The sequence below is a fragment of the Herpailurus yagouaroundi genome, unplaced genomic scaffold (assembly GCF_014898765.1).
Source record: "Herpailurus yagouaroundi ecotype Mexico unplaced genomic scaffold, PumYag 160, whole genome shotgun sequence".
Classification (NCBI taxonomy): domain Eukaryota; kingdom Metazoa; phylum Chordata; class Mammalia; order Carnivora; family Felidae; genus Herpailurus; species Herpailurus yagouaroundi.
In genome coordinates, this window is record NW_024412401.1 from 49,731,751 (window position 1) to 49,741,240 (window position 9,490).

Below are 9,490 nucleotides of genomic sequence, written 5' to 3' on the forward strand. Positions count from 1 at the left end.
GAGCAAGGCCCCGCAGCCTGGTACCAGCAGGGAGGCTCTCATCGCTTCTGGGGCACCAGGTGGCCTCGGGCAAGTCGCTCACCCGCTCCGAGCCTCAGCCTCAAAATTAGGAGATAGTGTCTCATGATCTCTAAGGTCCTTTCTGGTTCTCAATTTCTAGGATTCTTGCTGTCTGTGGACCCCTCAGTCCAGGGTGTGAAAGAAGAGAGCAAAGATTATGGGATCAGATATAGAAGGATGAGAACCAGGTGACTGAGAAGTGAGAGAGATGGGCCGGCCCCCATGTTGGGGTACGTGAAAAGGCATGTAAGTTGTTCTACCTCCTGGCAGAAGCTCACTTCCCCTTCCCTCTCTCCCTCCCCTTCTCCTTCCCTCCCCGTTAAGTCCTTTGATACTTCAGGAACCCACTTGGTTTATAAAGCCTGGTGGAGGGGGTCAGTGATCCCCTTTTTCTCTGAGTGCTGCCCCCCGTTTCTCACACCCTCAGCCCTCCGGGTGTCCAGCAGCCCCTCTGGTGACAAGTTACGCCCTGGATCGCAGGAGGGCCCGGCCGGCACCCCGCCCCCCCCCCCCCCCGCCCCTCACCCGGGCAGGGGCCTGGCCTCACCTCGCCCAGCTTGTCAGCACCGCCCTCGTTGATGACGTTCAGGTTCATGTCCGTCACCTCTTTGAAGAAGACATCCCGCACCTCGGTGAAGCCCTGGCTGGTGGGCACCATCAGGGCCTCCAGGATGGACGGGATGTAGGGCTGGACGTGGTTCCGGACGCACACCTCGGCCTTGGGGAGGATGAAGGCTGCGCCCAGAGGGAGCAGGTGAGCTGAGGGTACCGCCGGGGGGCAACCCCCAGCCACCTGGAGCCCAAGCTTTTAAAGAAAACCACTAGTGACATCAGCAAACTGAATGATTTGTAGGTACATGCACCAAAACCAGGGGAAGGGCGTCTGGGTGGCTCAGTCGGTTGAGCGTCCGACTTTGGCTCTTTGTGAGCCGGGGCCCCGCATCGGGCTCTGCTGTCAGCTCAGAGCCTGGAGCCTGCTGAGGGGCCTCTGTCCTCCCTCTCTCTGCCCCGACTCACACGCTCTCAAAAATAAAAAATTTTAAACAACAGGGGATTCTGAGATCGGACCCTGATCTTTCTAAAACTCTGATGGCAAGAAACTAAAACTGCTAGTCCATAGGGGTCAGCGTTCTGCTTTGCTCGAGGTGGAAAGAAACCCCTCTCTAGCCATCTTACTGCTTTAACAAAACAAAAAACACTTTGGTAGATTCAGCGAGCCTCTGGGTTTTTCACACACGGGCCGGTGTGCCTGGGTCTGCACCGCCTTGTAAAAGGCTGCTTGCTCGGGGGCATGACCAGCTCCATTTGCACCCAGGGCGTGTTTTGATGTCCCTCTCTCTGGCTGGCTGATGGTTTGTTGCCCAAGATAAATGTCAGCTCTCAGTGTTCCATCTGGATCACAACGAACACAGGTAGGAGAGAGTAGTCCTCAGGCAACGGACCAGCCCTGAAACCGCACACAGCCAATGTGGGGGGGGGGGGGGGACAGGGGGCCTGGAACAGACCCCGAAAAGTGAGATGTGATCAAAGTGAATCATTACAGTTAAACTGATGCCTATACTAACCCCAGGGTCAAGTCTGTGACTGACCATAGATGAGCAAAAGGCTTGAACTTCCTTGACAAAATTTATATCTTCCAGGTCTGGGTTTGCAGAAATAGCCACAGGACAACTCCCAGGGGTCAGAAGAACAACGGCCCAGATTTGATTTCATTTTTAAAAATGACCATCGATGGGATGCCTGGGTGGCTCAGTCGGTTAAGCGTCTCACTTCGGCTCAGGCCACGATCTCACCGTTTGTGAGTTCGAGCCCTGCGTCAGGCTCTCTGCTGTCAGCGCAGAGCCTGCTTTGGATCCTGAGTCCTCCTCTCTCTCTCTGCCCTCCCCCACTCGCATGAGCATGTACATTCTCTCTCTCAAAAATAAACATTAAAAAAAATTTTTTTTTTTTAATGACCATTGAATCAAGTCACTTAGCCTGAAAAGTACGCAGGTCGGTGGCACAGACAGGCGGCCCACCCCGGCCCCCGAGGCACGGCAGCTGGCTGCCTACCTCGGATCTTGCTGGCCAGGTGCTCCTTGGAGGTGATGATCTGGTCCATGTCCGTGCGGATGGCCGCCTCCATGGCTGGCCGGGCCAGCTGCAGCTTGGACAGCACCGCCTCAAAGCGCGCCTTGGCCTGCTCGTACACCATGCGGTACACAGCGTCTGAGATCTGGGGGCAGTGCCGCGAGTCAGCGTGAGGGTGCCAGGCGGGTCCGGGACCCCCGCCTCCACACCCACACCCACCTACCTGGATCCACTGCCGCTGTCGCTCCTGCGGTTTTCCCTTCAGCCGTGGGGCGAGCTCCGCCTTCAGCTCAGGGCCCAGCTCCTCCATCACCAGGTTGCTCAGGATCTAGGACAGAGAGCCACGAGCCGGGGCAGGGGTTAGAGCATGTCCAGATGGCGGGTTCCCCTCCACGTTCCACAGGCTGGCCACTCCAGCCCCACCTCTGGGCTTGACCTTGGCTTCACGTCTTCACTGGCCTCTCTCCTGAGCATCATTCCACCAGGTCCCGACTTACCTGCTTGAGGGACCTACGGGACCCTCGGCATCGGGGTCCCACCTCGGGGCCTTTGCACACGCTGCCTCCCTGTCTGGAATACCACACCCCTTCCCCCTCACTTGCACACAGAAGTATGTATGTTTCTTTGTCAAATGTCTGCTTCTCCTGCTAGATAGAGAGCCAGACTAAGGAACAGCAGCACCCCGCACCTGGTTCAGGATAGGTGATCTATAAGCGATCAGATCAAGTAAGTATCTCCACCGGTCCAAAATGGTCTTATTGTCTCCTTGCAAGCCAGGAGTGGCCCCCCCGAGGCCAGAGTCTCTGTGCTTGGCTCTACCCTCTGGACCTTAGGGTGACTTCCGCAGTCTCCTCACCTGCACCTCGTTCCCACACAGCATCTCCCAGGTCCCGTACAGCTCCTTGGACTGGCGGTACATGCGGATGGCGTCCGTGAACGCAGGGCCCTCTACCTTGGAGTTCTCAGGGATGCCTGCTCAGGAGAGGGGGGGAGGGAGGAGTCCGTGGGATGGCCCAGTGGCCTTCACCAAGACCAAGGGACTGACTGCCAGGACGCCCCCGCCCTAAGTGCACACACGTGCACACCCCCACCTGCAACTCCACTGCCCTCATAGTAACCGTGATGGCAGCATTTGCGATGACAGCGACAGCAATGATAACCCTCCACCAGCAGCACCAAGGCAATCTCCGTGGAACGCTCATCTTCTTAAACCTTCCCAACCATGCCCGAGACTGTCCTTAACCCTACTTGACAGATCAACAGGCAGGCTCCGAGGTCAGGCCACTGAGCGGCAGAGCCAGGCCCAGAGGTCACCACCCTGTGCCGGGAGAGGTGGTGGGCACAGCAGGGAGGGAGTCAGAGGGACCGAGGAGTCCTCATTCCAGTCCTGCTCCCTCCCCTGTCTACATCAGGGCCCGCAAACTTTCCCTGCAAGAGGCCAGCCAGTAAATATTTTCAGCTTCGCGGGCCAGATGAGCTCTGTCGTTAACTCCCCAGCGCTGCCACGGCAGCGGGGAAGGAGCCACAGACGATCTGGAAACCAACGGGCCCGGAAAACTGGATTTACAAAAACAGGCAACGGGCAGATTTCTGGTCCCTGTGCCGTAGTTCTTGTTCCAGATCATTGAACCCTAAGGGCCTCAGTTTCCTCTTCTGAACAGTGGGAACAAGGACCCGGCCTGGCCTCACACATCCACCGTGAGGCTCCGGCAGCCGCGGTGAGCCGCTGCCCTTGCTGCCCTGGGTCGGCCTCGCTCCCCACCGCGTCCGGGTCTGACTAGAAAACACCAGTCCTGGATTTGTGCTATTGGTGGCATTACTGTTACTGTGCTATTGGTGGCCCCACATGATCGCGCCCACCTTCCTGGTGCTGATGAGGTGGGTCAGCGAACAAGGCACGGCCCCCCTAGACCCGGTGCTGGGGAGGCAAGCTGCAGGAAGTTGCAAAATCCGACTTGGGATTTTGCACCGGGAGCCAGGCAGCGGGCGGCCACCCTGGCAGCACGCCCCCAACCGCTGTGTCCGCGGAGCCGGAGCCGAGGAAGGGGAAACAGCAGTCCGCGCCTCCGAAACCCCAGCTCCCACGGCGATGACTGCAGGCTGAGTCACTCCCGCAGAGAAAAAGCCCCTCTCGAGGGGAGGACCCCCTATCTCATCTGGCTGACTACAGGAGTCACTGTCAGAGTCCAGGGGGGTCTCAGCAGTGGGAACTGGGCGCAGCCCCACCTCTGCGGACAGCATCCTGGTCCGGGACGGGGGCGGGAGGAGGGTCTCCCCAGTACGTTTCAGGGACTGGAGATCAGGCAGGTGCGACCAGAACAGAGCAGGGGTGTTGAGCTGGGGTGCGTGCAGAGCCCGAGGTGGGTGCTGCCCACGAGTCCGGGGGAGGACACCCCCTCCTCCCCTCAGGCTCTCAGGAGGACACGGTTTCCCAGAGACCAGGGTTTGCCGAGAAAATGTGGGCCATGCGTCACATGCAACCTCTCTCACATGAGGGCATTTCCATTTACAGACGACAAGCCAGGGGCGTTGGCAAGGCCAGGCCGCTTTCCAGGTGGCGGGACGGGGAGATGGAAGGCTGGGGAGGCAGGAAGGAGGCTGCGAGGTCCCCAGGCCTGGCTCTCACGGCCACACATGCAGCCTCAGACCCTTAGGACATCTCTGCTCGCTGAGCTGCTGAGTTTTCTACAAGAGAGGGGGCCCCCTCTTGAGCCTTTCCCCCCACTCCCACCCCCAGCCTGGCTGTCACAAGGTGGGGGGGGGGCTGCACTGTGTCCCCCCTCAGACTGCTATGTTAAAGACCTAACTAACCCCTTAGTACTTCAGAAGGTGACTGTATCTGGAGATACAGCCCTTAAAGAGGTCATTAAGATAAAATGAGGCCATTAGGGTGGGTGCCGATCCAACATGACTGGTGTCCTTAGAAGAGGGAATTGGATGCAAAGCGTGCACAGGCAGAGGGAGGACTGTGCGAAGACACAGGAGAAGACAGTCACTGCAAGTCAAAGGCAGAGGCCGCAGAAGACTAAGCTACCTTGACCTTGGGACCTCCAGCCTCCAGAACCGTGGTTTAAGCCACCCAGTCTGTGGCACTTTGTTAGGGCAGCCCAAGTGGACTGAGACGCTAGCCCCGGGCCGAGACCTCGCACGCATTCCCTCATCCAATCCTCAAACAGCCCCACTTTTCCTGATGAGGAAACAGGCTCAGAGACACCAAGTTACTGGTTGGAGGACACACAGCTAGGGAGGGAATGGCAGCCCTAGGGCTCTAACACAGGACGAGCCGACTTCAGCCAGACCTGGTGACTTCCTGCCTGTGGGGTCCTCAGGGTCAGACTGAGAAAGGAAGCTGCATTCCTCAGCCCCAGGCAGCAGGCGAAGGGGGGTGGCAGTCAGACAGGAAGAGGCCTTGACCTCTGCAGCCCAGGCCCACCCTGAGGGCTCAGCTCCGTGCCCCAGCTGCCTCTTGCCACCCCCAGCTGCTCCAGGAATGCAGGATGTGAGGGGGGCCTTGGGACGGGCTGGCGTCCCCCCAGCTTGGCCTCCTTCCCCACCCCCCCCCACCCCCACTTCCTGGCAGCCCCCGAGTGAGCAATTCCAGGCCCTGCCTCCACGCTGGAGGAAGCAGAGAACTTTCCCACAGTCCTCAGGGCGGAGGGAAGGCTTCTCTAAATCCAGCCACAGGATGCCCCTTCTTTCCCACCCCCTCCCACCCACAGCACCCGCACCCACGGGGCTTCCCTCAGCCTCCCTGGGGAGCTCTCTGCACGGTGCCCGGCCCGGGGTCAAGAGCTCTGCCCAAACCAGTGCATTTAGACCTCCCAGCGATCCCACAAAGCTCGAACCTGTCATCCTCACATTGTACACGTGGGGAGCCCACCCCGGACCTGGCCTGGAGTAGCCCTGCCAGGTCAGCCATTAGCGCTAGAAACCTGGAGAGGGCAGAGCCGGGCCGGGGCTGAGGGGAGGGAGGAAGAAGGGAGGAGCGGGGCCGGTACCCAGGCCAGGAGGCCAGAGCCCAGATGGCCTCCGCCCAGCCCTGGCCCAGCAGCCCCCAGGGATCTGGGAACAGGAGGCCTTTTGTGGGCGGCCGGGCCTGGCCCAGGTGACAGCCGTTGGCCTGACTGAAGACCTGGTTCCTCCCACCTCACAGATTCCAGACCAGAGGTGGCTCTGAAAGGATGGGTGGGGCGAGCCGAGTCACCACAGCAGCCTGGCCTCCAGGCGTGAGTGCCCACACTGTCCGAGGTGGGCAGGAGCAGGGAGGGTGGGGGCGGTGGCTCCCTCCCCCCACTGCCCCAGGCCAGGTCATCAGGAGGAAGTCGGGAACAACCAGCACAGGCCATTCCTGCGCCACAGGCAGAAAGACCCTCAGTGCCCCACTGTCCCTATTTTGATCAAGCTCCAGAGCCCTGAAGGGCCCTCCTGACCTGGCCCAGTGCCCCTGCCAGCACTTGGGGTCACCCTCCCCCACTTGCAGGGCCTCAAGCAGTTCCTCCTCTAGACTGTTTTCCTGCCTCCAGGCTCAAGGCTAGAACACTCCTCCCTCCCTCCACTCCTCCCCCCACCCAAGGACCATTCGCCCTTCGGGTCTTGGCTGAACTGTGACCTCAAGGGCACACACAACCTCTGCTAGCCCACCCTCTGTGCACACACACACTCCAGGCTTCCACCCAGCACCCCAGGCAGCTGCTCCTGTTTAACATCTGTCTCACCGGCCAGACCACCAGAAGCACAGGGGCAGGAACTGAATCTTGCCCCCTTGCTGGGTCCTCAGTGCCCAGACACAAAAATGCTGAATCAATGAGTGAACAGAAAGAGAGCTCATAACTTGACAGAAGAGAACCCTGAGGCCCCAAGGAAGGACATGAACTTCTAGGCTACCCTACCGGTGAGGGGTAAGAAATGATATGATAAAAAAAAGTCATGTGGTGCCTTGTTGGCTCAGTCGGTGGAGCGTGCAACTCTTGATCTTGGGGTTGTGGGTTCAGGCCCCATGTTGGGTGTAGATATTGCTTAAAAATAAAATCTTTTTAGGGGCTCCTGGGTAGCTCAGCTGGTTAAGTGTCCGACTCTTGATCTCGGCTCAGGTCATGATCTCACAGTTCGAGAGATCAAGCCCCACGTCGGGCTCTGTGCTGAGAGTGCAGAGCCTGCTTGGAATTCTCTCTCTCTCTCTCTCTCTCTCTCTCTCTGCCCCTCCCACACACGTGTGCTCTCTCAAAATAAGCTTTAAAAAAAAAAAAGTAAAATAAGGTTTTTTTTTTTAAATTAAATAAGTCCTCACCAAGCATCAGGTGGACTCTCACTGTGATTCCTTACAAACACCCTAAGACTCAGGAGGGATTATTATCTCATTTTATACAGGCTCCAAGAGTCCCACTGCTAGAAAGAGGCAGAATCAAGATTGCTACTCTGTGACCCAGGGTCCAAGGACTCAATAATCATATCCCTCTGAGAACAGTTTCCCCAAATATTCCCCCCCACCGAGTAGCAGAGAACTGTTTTCTTCAAGGAAGAAGGTTAAAGGGCAACATCGCAGTGGCCTCCTACAGCCCCGAGCCGGAAACTTGCAACAGCTAGTAGAGCAGGGTTGCCGCACCACACTCGACCACTAGGTGTCGCCACTCAGCGCCGGGGCCTCCCCCCACCACCCCAGGGCCGGATGGCGTCTCACCATTGTTGCAGTGCCGGATACAGTCCTGCAGGACCGCATGCCACTTGTCCTGCTCCGCTTCCGTCATCATGCAGAAGTAGTAGTGCCGTGCAGAAGGGTGCCAGAGGATGAGCGGGAACTGCGTGGGGCACTTGAGGATGGGGGCACTGCCCGATTTTGATGTGGTCCCTGAGGAGACAGGGTCCCCTGAGCCGCTGCTCTCCGCAGTTTCCGTCTGCCGGGGGAGGCGGGCAGCAGATCCCTGGGCCTGGCTCCGAGGGGCTGCCGGCTCCAGCCCAGAGAGGGCTGACCTGTTCTGGGCTGACCAGTGAGTCAGCAAGAAGGCAGCATCTTTTTTTTTCTCACTGCATCCCCCAGAGCCTGGCTAAAGGGACCTCAGAACCCCCTGATGTCTGTGCAGACTCATTTCTCAGAGCTGGTGCTGCATCTTGGGGAAGGCTCTACGCTCCGTGCAGAAAACACAAATAACACAGAGTCAGAGCCCTCGGGCTCAAAGGCCGAGCATTACCTTCTTGGGTTTCCCTTCAAATTTCAGCCGTGCAGGCCAAAGTGTGGCTTAAATGTCCAAGGGGGGGGAAGGGAGGTCTGGGGGTGGGGGACAGAAAATAAATAAAAGGAGATTTTTCTCCATTTTGTCCGCAAGGATATTCGAGATCCAGTGAGATAAGTGGTCCTGGGCTGGGACCTTGCCACTGTTAATCATACAATGACAGTTCTTCTTTGCGCCTTGGCTCTGAGTCCCCGGGTGGGGCTTGGGTGTACACAGCACCTCGAGGGGTCTACACGACACCCCAAGGTCAGTCCTCTCGGTGCCAAGTTGCCGGAGAAGACACAACAAAAACAAAGCCAGAGTCGGGGCTGGAATCCAGGAATTCTGGGCTGTAGCTGAGCCCTCAACCACACGGGGCACTGTACTCCCAAGCCCTATCTGGGGGCACAGACTGCCCCCTAGATCAGCCTCTCCCCCACCCCTTGGTTTCCCTGGGATCATCTGGGAGGCAGATGTGTTCCTGTAAGGCTTCCGGGAGTCCCCGGCAGGGTGGGGTGGAAACAGGACGCCTAGAATAACTCCTCGCAAATGCAGTACTGACTCCACGGTTTACAAAGAGGTTCACCTCGGTCATCCTCTCCAGGGGCATTAAAAGGCCTCAGGGAGGTGGAAAGGGCAGAGAGTGGGACCCCCGCTGCATAGTTGTGACCGTAAGGCTCAGGAAGTGGGCACGCAGGGGGGAGCCGACAATGGTTCAGTCCCACTGAATCCCCGCCTGCTCAGCCTCAGGCAAACCCCCTCTCAGCCTCCCTGCTGAGGCCTGGCCATTCTCTCTGCAAATACGGACAGGAGCTCAGGGCTGCCCTCCCCCCTAGCAATGTCCTGGGCCTAAGCAAGGCATTTCGGCCTGGGATGGGGGGTCTTTACCTGGTAAGGAGTTGCCGACGAGCTCCAGGTACTGATCCACAGAGGTGAGGATTTTGTAGCCTGCACTGTTGATGACAGCCCGTGGTGGGACCTGTCGCTCGTAGGCCTGAGGAAGGGACAAGAGGAATGGTCCCTCTGGGTTATAGCGTGGCCAAGTCTAACTCTCATTTCCAGGTCTGGCTCCAGGGCCCTCTCAGTGTTGTCTGCCTGAGGCAGGGAGGAGGAGGGGAAGGAAAAGGGGAGGAGGGGAAGGAAAAGGGGAGGAG

At 58.5% G+C, this 9,490-nt stretch overlaps 1 protein-coding gene across 2 annotated transcripts in view; it reads right to left on the reverse strand.

Annotated features, from left to right (window-relative positions):
• Positions 1-9,490, reverse strand: part of NIBAN2 (niban apoptosis regulator 2) — a 54,104-nt gene that overhangs the window by 3,858 nt on the left and 40,756 nt on the right. For both annotated transcript variants that reach the window (XM_040482382.1, XM_040482383.1), the window contains exons 4-9: positions 9,225-9,330; positions 7,808-7,975; positions 2,987-3,102; positions 2,354-2,458; positions 2,113-2,275; positions 608-795 (exon numbers count right to left, since the gene is read on the reverse strand). In XM_040482382.1, the coding sequence (XP_040338316.1) occupies positions 608-795; positions 2,113-2,275; positions 2,354-2,458; positions 2,987-3,102; positions 7,808-7,975; positions 9,225-9,330 (846 nt within the window). The remainder of the gene's footprint in view (positions 1-607; positions 796-2,112; positions 2,276-2,353; positions 2,459-2,986; positions 3,103-7,807; positions 7,976-9,224; positions 9,331-9,490) is intronic.